Source organism: Bos mutus, chromosome 28 (genome assembly GCF_027580195.1).
Source record: "Bos mutus isolate GX-2022 chromosome 28, NWIPB_WYAK_1.1, whole genome shotgun sequence".
In the NCBI taxonomy this organism is placed as follows: domain Eukaryota; kingdom Metazoa; phylum Chordata; class Mammalia; order Artiodactyla; family Bovidae; genus Bos; species Bos mutus.
Genome location: NC_091644.1, coordinates 36886184 through 36904719, shown reverse-complemented (window position 1 = coordinate 36904719; position 18536 = coordinate 36886184). Strand labels below are relative to the sequence as shown.

The window sequence follows — 18536 nt, the reverse complement described above, 5'->3', positions numbered from 1 at the left end:
TTGAACCAGCTTATAAAAAATCAAACTATATAAACTTACAATTTAACTATATTAAAAGCAGAGTCAATAAATGCTCCAAACTCATCCCATATGAATTATGTTCCTATTGGCTATGTTCTTGAAGTTATCTGAATCTACTGCACCTCTAGGGTGAGAATACTATATAATGGTTCACCTTTTCTCAACCTCCAGGTGAGTGACATGATGTAACAGCTGAAAACTGGACATGGTAGAAGTGTTTATACCATGGAAATAGGCAAATCCTATAAATGAGTGAGGGCTTCCCCAACCTGCACAAAGTCAGTTGTTAAATATTTACCAGTATACTGTCGAGGAGTTTTAGACTCCATTGACAAAGTGAAATTGGGAGGAGGAGGTGCTTCATTTTTTAAAGGATAATTAAGTTTAATTATTAGAAAAAAAAGTCTGAGCTTTTCCCCCTTTTGCCAAATTCTACAAAATAGACCAAGAAAGCACTGTTTCTATTATAACAACATTCCCCACCCCCAGTCAGTGTAGGGAAAAACCCTCTCAGCCATGGGTTCATAGCAAGAGATAGTTTTGAATAATTTGTATTTCTAACTTTATAGAAGAGATGATAAAACTGTTTCAAATGAAAATGATATCTAAAAACTTGGATGCCTTTCATTCTACGAGTATATTCCCTGAGTTCATCAGGAAAAAAGTACTATATAATATAAAAACTATATACAAAATTAAAAATTTTTATTTGTTTTTGGTCACACTGCACAGCTTAAAGAATTTTAATTCCCCAACCAGGGATTGAACCTGGGCTGTCGGCAGTGGGAGTGCAGAGTCCTAACTATTGAACTGCCAGGAAAGTCCCCTACAGGATTTAAATCCACATTTTTAGGTAATATTCTATAAAGCCCATTACATTATTCTTATAAAACAGTCAGATGAGAATCTTATTAAAGGGAGAATCTACTGAAGAATAAAAAAGCATACTTGGCCAGATTTCCAATTGATTCTTTGTCATTAGCAAATATATTATAAGCTCCGTCACTCTTCCATATTAATCCTACTAAACCTTGGCTGAAAGCAACCACCGCAGGAACCTGGTTCTCCTCCTTCTTTGAGAACGTCGTGTAGAACTGCAGACCATCCTCAGGATAAAGGAAAATGGCGTAGGTGCTGGAATCAGAGGAGGCCAGAATGGACTGGAATGTGTTTCTCTGTGAAGATGAGTTAAGATTCAGTTACTCGGGATCTTAAACTGTGCTATTCACCAGACTACATATAAAAAATACAGAGATGGCACTATTTGCACCTTATTCTAAAGAAATATTTTTGTAGCAAGGACAGTATTCCGGGATAATTCCACTTAAATATCTCTAAGGCTATGTCAACATGAAATTTTGTAATTAGTCAATGAATACCTTCTGCGTAACTGTGACCTTAAGGTTAACCAAAAATTATAGAGATGTTACCTCTATCTCTCAAGCAAATTTGCAAATTCTTATCCCTAGAATTTGTTTCCACAGCCATTAAACATATTCAACCACATTTATTATTTAGTTTATTAAGCCCTAGCACTGTGCAGTAAGAAAGAACATGAGCTTTGGAAGAAAACAGATCTGGATCCAACTCCTTGCCCTCATCACTGGCTGAGTGACCTTGGGCATGTTACCTAACCTCTCTGAACCTTGATTTTTGAATCTGTAAAATGGAAAGAAAATCATCTACTGCACAGAAATGTTAGGAGGACTATGTGAGCCAGCATATGAGAATCGGGCAGAGAATGTATTCCTTCACGTTAGAATGTATTCCTTTCCTGTGCACCAGACATCGCCCCAAACACTGTGAAGACGAAGGATAATACATGATCCTGGCACTTGAGAATTTTCAGTTTAGGTGGGAAGACTGACATCTGAACAAAACATTCCCAAACTAAAGAATGGATTCTGTAACCAAGCTGCGTGCAGGCAAAGTGCCCAGGGCTGGAAGGGGTGGGGGCAGAGGAGGCTGAGTGAACAAGCAGGCGCTTAACACGAGCAGTGAGGGTCAGGGAGAGGCCATCGCAAGCAGAGCACAACTAGTGCATGAGATAGTGGCTAAAACAAACAAGCACAAAGCCTCATCAGGGAATTGCAAATAATCTGGTCCAGCTGCTACAGTGGGGAGTGGAGAAGTCAGGATGAGAGGAGACTGGGCCCACGAGGCAGGCAGGAGCTCTGTACAATGGGTCGGGCAGTTATTACTCAAGTAAAGAGGATGCACACTTGAGAAATTTAAGGTTTTATTTTATTGATTTATTTTTTTGCCATGCCATCTGGCATGTGGGATCTTAGTTCCCCCACCAGGGAAGGAATCTGGTGTCTTAACCACTGGACCACCACGGAAGTCCCATAAAATTGAAGGTTTTAAACAGTTTTCAAGCGTGTCACTCAGGCGGGTACAGGTGGCAAAGCAAAACATGTCAGATTTCTCCAAGTGTGCTCTATGGGATGCAATGTGTCTTATTTGGGAGGGAAAACGGTACAGCCAAGAGGTTTAGGGATGACTAAATTAAACTAAGTTAAGCAGGTTTCTGTACTGTAGGGCTTTCCACAGTGAGACACCAAGAGGAACCTATAGTTCTAGCATTTCCCAAACTCATTTGGCCCAAGGAGTCTTTTTCCTCAAGGACTCTCTGTAAGACCAGTATTCTGTGGTACACACTTTGGGAACCACCAGCCTGGACCATTTCCTCCATTTAAAGATGCTTTTGGACCTTTCAAGTTGTACTCTACCCTGTCATGCTATAAAACTTAAATAATGGTGGAGTGAAATTATTTTTCCATGGAGAAACTGAAGCATGTCCTAAAGTCTCACTTCAGATCTACAGATGGGCTTCTTGACCTGCTCAAAAATTCCCCTTCTTAGGAAAGAGACACGTGTACCCCAATGTTCATCGCAGCACTGTTTATAATAGCCAGGACATGGAAGCAACCTAGATGTCCATCAGCAGATGAATGGATAAGAAAGCTGTGGTACATATACACAATGGAGTATTACTCAGCCACAGTTCTAATGAGGTGGATGAAACTGGAGCCTATTATACAGAGTGAAGTAAGCCAGAAAGAAAAACGCCAATACAGTATACTAACGCATATATATGGAATTTAGAAAGATGCTAACAATAACCCTGTGTACGAGACAGTAAAAGAGACACTGATGTATAGAACAGTCTTATGGACTCTGTTGCAGAGGGAGACGGTGGGAAGATTTGTGAGAATGGCATTGAAACATGTATAATATCATGTATGAAACAAGTTGCCAGTCCAGGTTTGATGCAGGATACTGGATGCTTGGGGCTAGTGCACTGGGACGACCCAGAGAGATGGTATGGGGGAGGGAGGAGGAGGAGGGTTCAGGATGGGGAACACATGTATACCTGTGGCGGATTCATTTTGATATTTGGCAAAACTAATACAATTTGTAAAGTTTAAAAATAAAAAAAATAAAAAAAAAAAAAAAAAAAGAATGGGAAAAAAAAAAAATTCCCCTTCTAAGCACAGGTCCAAGCTCTACACACCCTAACATCTTTCCCAACCGCTGAATCTAAAAAAACCGCAGCCCTGCTTATGAAGAAACCTGTGTCCTGAACCATTCACATGGTACAAATAGATGATGGGTGGGTTGTTCCCCCAACTAGAACATGGGTCTTATCTTTAGTTCTTCACATCCCTTGGGACTGCTTTATTATTTTAATTTATCACTGCATATTCATAAACTTGTAATAAATTCTCTATCTAGAAACCACCTCCCAAAGTAAGAGCAGCTAGGGCTGTAATTTATCAACTCTGTTCTTGCCATGTGGCTCGTTATCTCAGGGATCTTGGCTTTCTTTACATCTGATCATCATTACAACACAGATTTAGGTAGCCTGCAGATAAGATTTTGGACATTTCAGATCTGCAATAAATAGCTTATTAGATTTTGCTTTGGATGTCCTATCTTTATCAATCGCATGGACGTGGTGTACATCAGAGTAGCACAAACCAGAAGACCAAAGTGTGCAAAGCCAACGTATTAGACTCTTTGCCCCTGTGCCTGGACGGGTGCTTACCTTGCCTTCCAGGGTGGGGTCCTTGCTAGGCCCTTGGTAGGGAGCCACGGATTCCCAAGTGACAACCACCGCACTGCTGGGCTTGAAAGAGACTTCTGGGAACCCTCTCTGGACACACTCTGCTGCCAGCTGAGTGACAGAGGGAGACAAGTCTTCCCGATAGTAGACCTTCCCCAGGCCATCTGTTGTGTCCAAGTCCGCCAGGAAAGGGGCGACTGCTCCAAAGGTTGGTGGGAAGGGCCCAGGGTGGGTTTCTTTGGCTGGGGGTTCACTCATGGCAATGATGCCATTGGTGGTGACCTGTAAAAAACCAAGCATCATTAAAAGGAGTGCAGAGACTTAGAACCAAATTTTGTGCATGCTCAGTTATGTCCAGCTCTTTATGACCCTATGGGACTGTAGCCCACCAGGCTCCTCTGTCCATGGGATTCTCCAGGCAAGAATACTGGAGCGGGTTGCCATTTCCTGACCCAGGGATTGAACCCACATCTCCTGCATCTCCTGCACTGGCAGGGGGATTCTTTATCATTGAGCCACCTGGGAAGCCCAACCAAATATTGGGAACCACCCAGATACCCATCAACAAGAGAACAGGTAAATAAATTCTGGTCTTAGCATACAGTGGAATACTATACAGTGATTTTTAAAAATACACAAAACAACATGAGTGAATCTTATACATATTAAGCCGAGCAAAAGGATCCAGACACAACCATAGTATATGCTACATAATTTCACTTATATGAGGTTCAGATACAACAGAATTGGCAAAAGACATGATCTGGAATTATAAAACTCAGCATTCTCTTCCTAGAGAGGACAGCCTACTGGAAGGAGCAAGGGCAAGAATCATAGACCTTGGGCCTTCCCTGGTAATCCAGTGGTTAAGAATCCGCCTTGCAATGCAGGTGACACAGATTTGATTCAGTTGGGGAACTAAGATCCCACATGCCTTAGAGCAACCAAGCCCTAACACAGCAACTAGAGAGCCCAGGAGCTGCAACTAAGACCTGACCCAGCTAAATAAATACATAAATAAAAGAATCACAAGACCTGACTCTGGCATATGACTTGGGCAAGGGTCCTAAACTTCAAGTCTCAGACTTCCTATGTGTGTGCTTTGTGGCACAAAAAGCACCATTCAAACATAAGTCATCACCAAAGCCTGGCTTAATTTACTCAACAGATGAACTAATCGTGACAAACCAGGGCTGCGCTAGAGCTGTGGGTCCACAAATGGGCACCACCCAGATTCTGCTTTCAAGGCGCCCACCATCCAGAGGATGTGGAGGACTAACGCAAAAGACGACGGGACAATAAGTAAATGAGAGTCAAGGAGTAGATGTGACTGCGCCACGAGACTGTCACTACTGTGAACAGATTAATGACCTACATCAATAGCTAACTGTATTGGATGCTTACCATGTTCCAGACCTCTTATTACTATCGAATCCTCAGAAGAACCCATAAGAATAGCTAGTACTATTTTTTAAAATTCTGAGGGTCATTTTTATTCCAGTAAATTTGCTTTTTCCCCCAAATTTTCAAGATACATGTATTATGTGCATGATCAGAAAACAAAGTTCATATGTAAATAAAAGAACATTAAGATTCCAATGGGAAGCAGGCCAAAGGGTATTTCAAACAGTTTTCAAGAAGAAAGACCAATAAGAGGAATATGTTCCATTTCAACCTCACCAGTTAGCAAAAGGTGCCAAGAAAAGCAATCAGGTGCTACTCTCAGCTGACAGTGTTTTTAACAGCCCTGCTATCTGGGATCCCAAAGATGTGTGCATTTGAATTTCTTCTAAAATAGGAAAAATGAGTATGACAATGAATCAAACCTAGATTAAACCTGTCTTTTGCCAATGAAGTTGTCAAATAGAACTTTTGCTGTTTGTCATGTAGGAAGGACCCAAGAAAAGCCATTGGTATTATCCACATTTTTCTTAAGTGGAAAATAAGGCATTAATAAGTGAATCAATTTGTCCAAAGTTACCAATAAGTGGCAGCACCAGGATTTGAACCCAGGGAGACCAACTCCACATCGACCCTTCTTAATCACTATGTTCACTTAATTCACTTAGTTCACTGTGTTCACTTAATCACTTAATTCAGCCTTCTTGAAACCAGTTATCAGTTACCACTTCTTGAAATCAGTCATCATGTTTTTTCTTTTTTGTCTGCACTGGATCTTTGTTGCTGCACGAGGGCTTCCTCTAGTTGCGGCAAGCAAGGCTACTTTCTGGTTGCAATGCTTGGGTTTCTCACTGTGGTGGCTTTTCTTGTTGCAGAGCATGGGGCTCTAGAGTTCAGGCTCAGTAGTTGTGGCATATGGGATCAGTTGCCCCATGGCATGTGGGATCCTCCAGGACCAGGGATCAAACGCACATCTCCTGCATTGGCAGGCAGATTCTTAACCACTGGACCACCAGGGAAGTCCAGTTAACACTTCTTGAAAGCAGTCTAAAGCCTATGAAAATATTGCTGTGTTCTTACCCAAGTAAAATCCACATTCCCTGGGAAAATGGGGAAGTGTCCATAGACCCCTGGTGGTGGGCATGCTTGGGCCTCCCTGCAAAACCGGGCTTAGGATGAGGCTTTGAGTCTCTCCTATATCCTTCCAGGGCTTCCCTGGTGACTCAGTGGTAAAGAATCTGCCCGCAATGTAGGAGATCCAGGGTCAGGAAGATCCCCTGGAGAAGAAAATGGCAACCCACTCCAGTATTCTGGCCTGGAGAATTCCAAGGACAGAGGAACCTGGTAGGCTACAGTTCAAGGGATCACAAAGAGTCGGACACGACTGAGTGATTAACACACACATATCCTTCTTAATTGGAGAAGGCAATGGCACCCCACTCCAGTGCTCTTGCCTGGAAAATCCCAGGGACGGAGGAGCCTGGTAGGCTGCAGTCCATGGGGTTTCGAAGAGTCGGACACGACTGAGCGACTTCACTTTCACTTTTCCCTTTCATGCATTGGAGAAGGAAATAGCAACCCACTCCAGTGTTCTTGCCTGGAGAATCCCAGGGATGGGGGAACCTGGTGGGCCACCGTCTATGGGGTCGCACAGAGTCGGACACGACTGAAGCGACTTGGCAGCATCCTTCTTAATGCATAGTCCGCTGGGGGCAAAGAACACCACACAAGTGGTCTTTTTACTTCTGGAGTCCATGAATTTTTAAAAAAATCCTGACTGCAATGGGAGTGACTTTGCATATGGTCGCCTAGTTTGCACTTCAAGAAGCTACAGACTGGAAGAACAGGAATGCATGGAAGGGAGTTGCAGCTGTTCAGTTGATTAGAAGTCCTGTGAGTTTTCCAGGTGACTTCCTTCCCTCCCTCCACTTCCCATGGCCTCATCATTCAGTCACTTCAGACCTCACTCCTAGAGGAGGGGGCAGGGGCAGACAAGAAACCCTACAACATGCCAAGAACCAGATAAAAAGGTTCAGCGTTGATGGAGCCAATTTGGGCCCTGGGAAGGGAGAAGAGCAACAGGTTTGGGAGTTACTGTAGACTTAGCAAAACCCTCCCATTTTACCAAGTTCATGGGCTGTTAAGTGTTCAGGTGACATAATTTCCATCACCACCTGGCACCAGCAATGATTATCTGGAATGCATGGACAGGCTGTAGAGAAGGGAGTTGGGGAAGGAGCTTGTCCAGCTGGTCTCTTGCCCTTTTTGCCCCAACCCCATCCAAACATCTCCCAGCACAAACATCCTGATTGGGTTGCCGTGTGGGAGCGTGGGAAACAGCTCACTTTCTCAAGCCACCAGAAGTTGGCAGTTACCAGCTGCCAGTGGGAAGTGATCACACGGAGGCCCCATACAGACAACTTGGTTTTAAAAAGCTGTTTTCCAGTGAAATTTAAATCAGGCCAACAGTTTTGAAAACGCTCCCGGTGTCTTTTATTATTGAGGATCTGGGCACAGGAATGTTCCTATTTTCACAAGAAATGCTTTAGGAATTGAGGTTTTAGACAAGTATCATGAATCCCTGCCTGCAAATACTTTGGACAAAGACCAGATAACCCTCATTAATATTAGCACTATTAGGAAAATTACTTTTCAGCCAGTTTTATGGCACATTCAACTCACTTCTCTGTGATAATGAAAAAAAGATGTCATATACAGAACATCCCGAAGTTTTGATTCTTAAACGTCTCTGTAAACACTTTTGATTTTGTTTTTGTTTCCTCCAGATGTAACAGTTAATGGCAGAGCTGATGAACAACGTTCTCTTACATTTGGGTGCCAGTCTCATCTCACAAATCCATCCAGCTTGTAATGCTCCTACTGGACTGGTTCCTTTTCTCAACCTTTTTAAAGTTGAGCAATTCAATAGAAGGGCAGGCGCACAGAAAGAAGGGCCTAAAAGGCCCCTAGTGGACCAGGAGGAGAGACTGAGTACAACTGAGACAGGCTTCGAGCGCCTGCACTTGGACCTGGACAAATGCCTCCCCCAGCAACAGAATATAAAGAAACTATAAAGTACTAAAAATAACCACACGCATGGGCAGTTGAGACACATTGAGAACAAGATACAAAAGGGCCACAAACCAAGGGCCACTTCTGAGGAGCCTGGAGCAAAAGCAGGTAACTGCACATGATCCCTGCACACAGCACCACCAAGGGGGCAGGCAGACCACATAGGCCTCCTCTTCGGCCCAGCTCGCCAATCTGCCCCCACCCTCACCCCGTTTAGGGGACCAGTTCACTTCTCTCTAGGAGAGCGAGCAAGGGCACCTGTTTCTTGTTTTTGCTCCCTCGTGCTACAGCATGAGTCCCCATAGAGCCTTGCCTGAGTTTCTTGTCTGGCTTCTTATCAATTTCTATTGATTAAAGAGTCCAAGAATCAGGTGCGTAACAGCTTCTCCAAGGGGACGAGACTGCAGACCACAGAGAGTCATGTAGTCCCCCTGTCCAGCTGCCCAGGGCTGTGCCCATAACAGCCACTGATTGACCCAGCTGCTTAAGCCAGGAGACCTGGCATTCGGCCTTGATTCCTTCCTCTTTCTCATCCCATGTTCTGTGTGTCCTGTCTCTGAAGTATACAGCACTTTCTCCATCCCTGAGACCACCAGCACCCTCTTCCCCACCTCTTGCATCCACATAATGGGCTATTTCTCACATCTTCCAGGGCGCCACTGAAATAACACCTTCTGAGATTTCTTTGGGTAGTATAGTCATTTTCACAATACTGATTCTTCCAAGAACATGGTATATCTCTCCATCTGTTTGTGTCATCTTTGATTTCTTTCATCAGTTCAGTTCACTCACTTAGTCGTGTCCAACTCTTTGCGACCCCATGAATCGCAGCATGCCAGGCCTCCCTGTCCATCACCATCTTCCAGAGTTCACTCAAACTCACGTCAATCGAGTTGGTGATGCCATCCAGCCATCTCATCCTCTGTCGTCCCCTTCTCCTCCTGCTCCCAATCCCTCCCAGCATCGGAGTCTTTTCCAGTGAGTCAACTCTTCACATGAGGTGGCCAAAGTACTGGAGTTTCAGCTTTAGCATCATTCCTTCCAAAGAAATCCCAGGGCTGATCTCCTTCAGAATGGACTAGTTGGATCTCCTTGCAGTCCAAGGGACTCTCAAGAGTCTTCTCCAGCACCACAGTTCAAAAGCATCAATTCTTCGGCCCTCAGCTTTCTTCACAGTCCAACTCTCACATCCATACATGACCACTGGAAAAACCAGAGCCTTGACTAGATGGACCTTTGTTGGCAAAGTAATGTCTCTGCTTTTCAATATGCTGTCTAGGTTGGTCATAACTCTCCTTCAAAGAAGTAAGCGTCTTTTAATTTCATGGCTGCAGTCACCATCTGCAGTGATTTTGGAGCCCCCCAAAATAAAGTCTGACACTGTTTCCACTGTTTCCCCATCTATTTCCCATGAAGTGATGGGACCAGATGCCATGATCTTCATAATTTTCTGCATACAGGTCTTTAATCCCTTTAGGTAGGTTTATTCCTAGGTATCTTTCAAAAGAACTAGGCCAAAAAATTTCACAATTTGTATGGAAACACAAAAGACCCTGAGTAGCCAAAGCAATCTTGGGAAAGAAAAATGGAACTGGTGGAATCAATCTCCTCGACTTCAGACTATACTACAAAGTCACAGTCATCAGGAGAGTATGGTACTGGCACAAAAAAACAGACATCTAGACCAACGGAACAAAATAGAAAGCCTAGAGATAAACCATGCACCAATGGGTACCTTATCTTTGACAAAGGAGGAAAGAATATACAATGGAGAAAAGACAGCCTCTTCAATAAGTGGTGTTAGGACAACTGGACGGCGACATATAAAAGAATGAATTAGACACTTCCTAACACAATACACAAATGTGAATTCAAAATGGATTAAAAACTTAAATGTAAGGCCAGAAACTATAAAACTCTTAGAGGAAAACACAGGTAGAACACTCTGACGTAAATCAAAGAAAGATCCTCTTTGACCCACCTCCAAGCTCAATGGAAATAAAAACAAAAATAAACAAATGGGATATAATTAAATTTACAAGCTTTTGCACAGCAAAGGAAACTATAAACAAGAAGAAAAGACAACTCTTAGAACAGGAAAAAATAATTGCAAATGAAACAATCAACAAAGGATTAATTTCCAAAATGTATAAGCAGCTCATGCAATTCAATATTAGAAAAACAAGCAATCCAATTAAAAAAATGGGCAGAAGACCTAAGTAGACAGTTCTCCAAAGAAGACACACAGATGGCCAATAAACATATGAAAAGATGCTCAATACTGCTCATTATTAGAGAAATGCAAGTCAAAACTACAATGAGGTACCACATCACACCAGTCAGAATGGCTATCATCAAAAAATCTACAAACTATAAATGCTGGAGAGGATGTGGAGAAAAGGAAACCTTCTTGCACTGCTGGTGGGAATGTAAACTGATACAGCTGCTATGGAGATTCTTGAAAAAACTAGGACTAAAGCTACCATATGACTCAGCAATCCCACTACCGGCCATATACCCTGAGAAAACCACAATTCTAAAAGACACATGTACCCCTTGGGTACCTTCAGGCTTCCCACTAGTGGTAAAGAACCTGCCTGCCAATACAGGAGATGTAGAGAATCGGGTTTGGTCCCTGGGTTGGGAAGATCCTCTGGAGAAGGAAATGGTAACCCACTACAGTATTCTTGCCTGGAGAATCCCATGGACAGAGGAGTCTGGTGGGCCACGGTCCATGGGGTTTCAAAGAGTCAGACATGACTGAAGCAGCTTAGCAGCAGCAGCAGCACCCCGATATTCATTGCAACACTATTTACAATAGCCAGGACATGAAAGCAACCTAAATGTCCTTCAACAGATGAATGGATAAGAAGTTACTTTACATATATACAAAGGAACATTACTCGGCCATAAAAAAGAACAAATTTGAGTAAGTTGTAGTGAAGTGTATGAACCTAGAGCCTATTAATACAGAGTGAAGTAAGACAGAAAGAGAAAAGCAAATATTGTATATTAATGCATATATATGGAATCTAGAAAAATGATATGGATGAACCTATTTGCAGGGAAGGAATGGAGACACAGATGTGGAGAATGGACTTGTGGACACAGCAGGGGATGTAGAGGATGTGACAAATTGAGAAAGTACTATTGACATATATGCACCACCATCTGTAAAACAGATAACTAGCGGGAAGCTGCTACATAACATAGGGAGCCCAGCCTGGTGCTCTGTGACAACCTAGAGGGGCAGGATGGCAGAGCGGGGGTGGAAAGGGGTGAGGAGAAATGGGTGGTAAGGAGAAGGCTAAAGTAGAAATAGATGTGCTAGGAAAATTTGTTTAATTGCTTACACTTCTCCAAACTCACCATGGTGTTTCACCTACTTAACTGCATAAAAGGTTTTGCATCTATGTTTCCCTTGGCCTCAGAGATCCTTGCTTAGCTTTCATCCTTGGCAAAGTCCCATTTCTCCCTGTGAAGCCCTCCTGCCCTCTCCAAGTAGGGTTTACCACCAGCTCCCGTACATCTGCACCTCTCTCTCTTTTGTTAAAAAACAACAGAAAAAAAAAAAGGAGCAAACAACAATAACAAAAAAGGAAAAAACAAACAAATAAAAAGACAACATGCCCAAAATGGAGTCACTTATGCTAAGCCCCACATCACCAAATCAAGCCTTAATTATAGTTTCCACTATATGCAGGAACCATCTGATTAGCAGTAGTGAAGTAATCTGCTGGGTAGACCCCTGCTACCTTAAAGAAAAATAACTTTGCAATAATACAACCTACTTTTTTCTTTTGCCAGATAACTTTCCTCTTCCCACTCCCTTCTGCCTAATAAAGTCTTTCATTTCATACAGCTCCTCAGAGCTCCTTTTTATTTGCTAGATAGGATGCTGCCCAATTCAAATCAATTTTTGCTCAAATAAACTCTTAATTTTTTAAAATATATGCCTCAGTTTATCTTTTAACAGTTTGCAAATTAGCACCTTGGAATCCTGATTCAGGTTCCCTGAGTTGCGATGGCACCAGCACATTCCTTGCTGTAGATTATGTAATCAGATCAGATCAGATCAGATCAGTCGCTCAGTCGTGTCTGGCTCCTTGCGACCCCATGAATTGCAGCACGCCAGGCCTCCCTGTCCATCACCAACTCCCGGAGTTCACTGAGACTCACATCCATCGAGTCAGTGATGCCATCCAGCCACCTCATCCTCTGGCGTCCCTTTCTCCTCTTGCCCCCAATCCCGCCCAGCATCAAAGTCTTTTCCAATGAGTCAACTCTTCGCATGAGGTGGCCAAAGTACTGGAGTTTCAGCTTTAGCATCATTCCTTCCAAAGAAATCCCAGGGCTGATCTCCTTCAGAATGGACTGGTTGGATCTCCTTGCAGTCCAAGAGACTCTCAAGAGTCTTCTCCAACACCACAGTTCAAAAGCATCAATTCTTCGGCGCTCAGCCTTCTTCACAGTCCAACTCTCACATCCATACATGACCACAGGAAAAACCATAGCCTTGACTAGACAAACCTTTGTTGGCAAAGTAATGTCTCTGCTTTTCAATATGCTATCTAGGTTGGTCATAACTTTCCTTCCAAGGAGTAAGCGTCTTTTAATTTCATGGCTGCAGTCACCATCTGTAGTGATTTTGGAGCCCAGAAAAATAGTCTGACACTGTTTCCACTGTTTCCCGATCTATTTCCCATGAAGTGATGGGACCAGATGCCATGATCTTCGTTTTCTGAATGTTGAGCTTTAAGCCAACTTTTTCACTCTCCACTTTCACTTTCATCAAGATTATGTGATATTTGATCAAGATTATGTATTATATTATATTAACACATATATTATTTATATATTAAATTAATTAATTTTAATATAATATATATTAATAATCATCATTAATATTTCATCAAGATTATGTAATAGGGAAGAGCAAATCTGACTCCACATTGGATCTTTCTTTTCCTTTATCCTTTGTATCCTATTGCTTTTGCTACAAGAATGTTGCCTAGGGCCTGAAATATACAGGCATTTTCAAGGCTCTGACCTTTAAAGGTATAACACTTTCCATTCACTAGAGATAAAAAGTTGCAGAACAGAGAATAACATTTGTCTTGTTGAAGTTTATAGGGACATTGTCACCAAACCTACATGGAGGACTGTTGTAAGAGCAAAGGATTCTCACACCAAAAAGTTTGCAGCAACCAACACCCCTTCCTGTTTGGTATAAAAAACAACCTGACTCGTAACTCAGGAAAGATGGTTTTTTGGGACACAAATCCACCATCTCCTTGGTCTGCTGACTTTCTGAAAAAGCCACTATTCCTTGCCCCAACCACTCTCATTTATTGGCTTGTCATGAGGCAAGCAGTATGAGCTTGGACTTGGTAACTGTTACATGGCAAAACTCTTGTGAATTTGGTGGAGGGGAGGGGGGTGCTGTGCCATGTGGCTTGTGGAACCTTAGTTCCCTGACCAGAGATTGAACCTGTGTCCCTTGCAGTGGAAGCTCAGAGTCCTAACCAGTGCACTGCCAGGGAATTTCCAAAACTCTTTTGAACTGAATGCATTGCTGAGAAAGTCTGTCTGGATCATTGAGGGCTAAAGTAGTAATAATATTATTGTCTTAGGGTAACTCTCACCAAATACTGCCTAGCTGAGGTTTTTGGTAGAGTAAATAATACCTTGCTTCTTTATTGAAAAACAGCCACATACAGCACATTGAATCTTGCTGACAGTTTACACTGCGAAAAAAGAAGTTCCTTCAGCAAAGGTAATGTTCAGCCTAACATTTTACTAGCACAACTTAACACCCCTGTACAAAACACACCTATTCATTCACCCCAAGGAACACACCAAACACCAGGCTCTTCATCCAGCTGCACCATCAATTACATCACAAAATGCCTCTGGTGAAAATGCAAGCCCCACACAGCTAACAGCTGGATCCACTTACAATCCTTTCAACTCTGTTGACAGTAAGAAGACGTGGGACGGAGCACAAACTCACAATGGAGGAGTGGTCCCTATTTTAAAAAGCACTTCCAATCTCCATGCATCTTTAAAGTGAACTCAGAGACACGTGAAGACACGTGAAGGAGAAAGTCAAAGGCAGATACTCCAAACATTAAAATTATGTGTTAGATTTCTCACATTTAAGTGCACACTGAGGCAATGAAATAACATCCATTTTTTGGCTCCAAAGAGCCTAGTAGCAGAACCTCAGGGCAGAAAGCAGCCTGCAACACTGAGGGGAAAGCCTTCTTTAGAACAGATGTGGTTAAGAATACTTGAGGTAGGCACAAATAAGAAACAAATGGGCCCCTTTTAGAAATGCAAATAGCTGTACTGGGAAGACAATGAAATTGGTAGGAGTTGCAAAAGCAAACTCCAAGGGTGGGAGGAAGCAGGAACCTAAGGTAAAGTAATTTGGGGCCAAGAAGGAAAAGGCAGCAAATGCTTCCTGCTAAGTTTGAGGCCTTTACTAAAGCTGTTCACACTTTTAAAAGTTTAATACCACCACCTGCTTTTCAGGTATATGAAACAGATAAAGAAATGACAAGACTTAATTTAGCTTCCAGTCACACAGTCCGCAAGAGATGGGACCAAGATTTGAACCCACACCTGGTCGGGTCCATGACCTGCGCTCTTTCTGTTATATTCAGCCATGTAGTTTAGAGAAATTGGGAGCAAAAGTCCTGGAAGTTGCAAAGCTTCATGGGGTGGCTTCATGCTTAGAGGTTGGGCAGCTAGGAAAAGCTGGAAAACAAAAAGGGCCTAAGAAAACAAAAACTTGAGGAAGAAGCCCCTGAAATAGCCTGAACTAGTAACAGTCAAGGTGGTGGAGATCGACTGATTCCAGCTTAGAGCCCGAAGCGGGACCTGGGGCCTGCCCCACTTTTTTTTTGTAATTTGGCTGCAGCATGTGGGATCTAGTTCCCTTACCAGGGATTGAACCCAGGCCCCCTGTGCTGGGAACTTGGAGTCTTAGCCACTGGACCACCAGGAAACCCCTGACCTACTTTTGTTGTATTTGACAGTTTACAAAGCATTTTTACTCCAGCTATCACAGTCAAAGTGCTCAGTTGCTCAGTCGTGTCCAACTCTTTGTGGCTTCATGGACTGTAGCCTGCCAGGCTCCTCTGTCCATGGAATTTTCCCAGCAAGAATACCGGAGTGCGTTGTCATTTCCTACTCCAGGGGATCTTCCCAACCCAGGGATTAAATCTGCATCTCTCATGTCTCACTGCATTGGCAGGCAGATTCAGTATCATATTCATCCTTCATTTGAGAAAAAAATGAATTTCCGTTTATAAGACTTGCCTAACATCATACACTAAAAGTGAAAGAGGAAACAGACAGAACAGGCTCCATCTTGAAAACAGGACCCTATCTTGGGCTGGACTGTGGACTTTGAACTATATGCCCAGTATTTATGGAAACAACATACCAACTGGAAAACCAGGCCCCCTGAATGGAAGAGCCCCAGGGCTCGTACCTAGACTCTCTGTTGCCTAAAAGAATACCCTAATTATCTGTGTAACCGAATAGAATCATAAATTCTATTATGCTTACCGGGGTATGACCACAGGCCTGTTGATAATTGTCCACTGTTAACTACCTAGGCTTAAGGCATATGGATCCAGGCTAACTTTGATTGCATCTTTCTTTTCCTTTGTTCAGACCAGTTTCAGGGAATTTGGGGAGGTGGGTTTGGGCACATGCACTTAGGGTATATAAGGTTTTCAGAAAAACTAGTTAGGGTCCTTGGCTAAGAGGAGACTCTGCCTTGGGCCCACCGGTGGAATAAACTGCACTCCACTATCTGCATTGTCCTTCTGAGTGAGTTTGTTTCCCAGAACACGTGGCTACAACATTTGGTGCATGGGCCGGGAAACACCTCACTTTGAGAAGACAAGTCCCATCTGGGACTACTCTGAGGCCTTGCGGCTCGAATCTTCTAGAGGAGGCATGGCGCCTCGCCCTTCTGGAAGGATTCTGCTTCTCAATGCCCAGACCCTTCATGTTAGCAGATAGTGGATGGCAGCAGGGGAACTGAGCGCTCAGGTGAGAAGGAACCCACCCGGTAGGATGGAAGAGAGGGCCTGATCACCCCTCTGGGAGGGACTAGAAGGAGCGGGGACCCACAGGAGCCTGGAATTGGCAGGTGGCAACACGCTGACGAGTGTGTTAAGGCTTAGGAAGGAAATTTGTGAAGGTCATTTAGGAGGTGGTGTCCACGCCGTCTAGGGGAAAATTATTACCAAGCCATTGCCAGGGGATTTTTAGGAGAAGAAATTTGGTTTTTGTGTGTTCGTATTCTGCTCTCCCCAAGGAGGTGTCCCATCTGCTATGAAATTCTTGACCCCCTCGGAATTGTCAGGCTAGAAGAAGGGGGATACATAAGTGAGTACAAATTGGCTTTTCCAGAGACGGCCTGGGACATGGGATATTTAACCCATCTGTATTTTCATCCGCATCTAATCAAGCCCACCAAGGCAGAATGGACTTAAAAGTTAAGGGAGACACAGTCTTGGACCACGTGGTGTTCTGGTTCGGCTGTGCTGACCGGCAGGTGAAGACACACAGATCCCCCTTCTCCCTCTGGGATCTGGCAGGTAAGGCTCTTCTCACCCCAATTAGGAAGGAGGCAGAATGGCAATTTAAGTGTCATTGAGTGGAAATATCAGAAGTACATAGGGTACTGAGAACTTCGTAGACAGAACAAAAAGGAAAAGTAGAAGGTCCGAGAAGGTAAGCAAGATGGGGGGAAGTGAATCTAAGGCAACTGTATTGGAGCGCATGATTAAACATTTAAAGAAGGGATTAGGAGGAGACTATGGGGTGAAGATGAAGCCTAACTGCCTCCACATACTCTGTGAGGTCGAATGGCCCCCTACGGGAGTAGGATGGCCACCAGAGAACACCACGAACTTACAAATAGTGGAAGCAGTCTAGACAGTAGACTGTTGGGATATGCAGTAGTCATGGAAGAAACCATCGTTGGGGCTAGCTCTCTGCCATCACACTGGTCCGCTCAACAGGCCGAACTATATGCTCTAACCCAGGCCCTCCAGCTGTCAAAAGGTAAGAAGACAAACATTTATGCAGACTCCAGGTATGCTTTTGCCACATTACAGGGCTCTGTATAAGGAGAGAGGCCTCTGATAGCTAGTGAAAAAGATATTAAAAACAAGGAAGAAATTAAGACTCTATTAGTGTTCTTGCCTGGAGAATCCCAGGGATGGGGGAGACTGGTGGGCTGCCGTCTATGGGGTCACAGAGTCGGACACAACTGAAGTGACTTAGCAGCAGCAGCAGCAGATGCTGCTTGGGAACCACAAAGGGTTGCAGTCATACACTGCTGAGGATGTCACAAGGAGGATACTCCCCGGGCTCAGGGAACAGACTGGCAGATAAGACCGCTAAACAAGCGGCTGAGGGCTTGGGGGTGACAAGTGAAGCCCCTGTTAAAGCTCTCATATTGGCGGAGCTACCTGAGCTAACGTTAGACTCTCCAAAATACACTGGAGCCCAAAACCAACTAGCCAAGGCAGAGGGGCCATCAAGACTGAAAAGGGATGGTGAAAATTGCCAAGTGGCAAATTATTAGTACCGGAGGAGCTGGCACCCACTCTGTAAGCCAAACGCACCAAGCAACCCATCTAGGCCATGATAAACTGGAAGAGCTAATCTGAAAATATTTCTTGGTTTCGCGCCTCTCTTCCCTAGGCAGGACAGAATCTCAAAATTGCCCTGCCTGCTCACAGGTCAATGCTGCCTCTCGGCACAGACAGAAACCTCCAGGGATTCAGGTAAGAGACTCGCTGCCCTTTGAATACCTGGAAGTGGACTTCACTGAAATGAAACCTCACCGACACCACCATTACCTGCTGGTCATAGTATGTACGTTCTTGGGATGAGTAGAAGCTTCTCCTACCCGGACTGAAAGAGCATCACAAGTAGCCTG

General features: G+C 43.7%; 1 protein-coding gene across 2 annotated transcripts in view; it reads right to left on the bottom strand.

The window, feature by feature from the left end:
- NID1 (nidogen 1) overlaps positions 1-18536 on the bottom strand; it is a 97884-nt gene that overhangs the window by 61282 nt on the left and 18066 nt on the right. For both annotated transcript variants that reach the window (XM_070364769.1, XM_005905645.3), the window contains exons 2-3: positions 4073-4372; positions 970-1196 (exon numbers count right to left, since the gene is read on the bottom strand). In XM_070364769.1, the coding sequence (XP_070220870.1) occupies positions 970-1196; positions 4073-4372 (527 nt within the window). The remainder of the gene's footprint in view (positions 1-969; positions 1197-4072; positions 4373-18536) is intronic.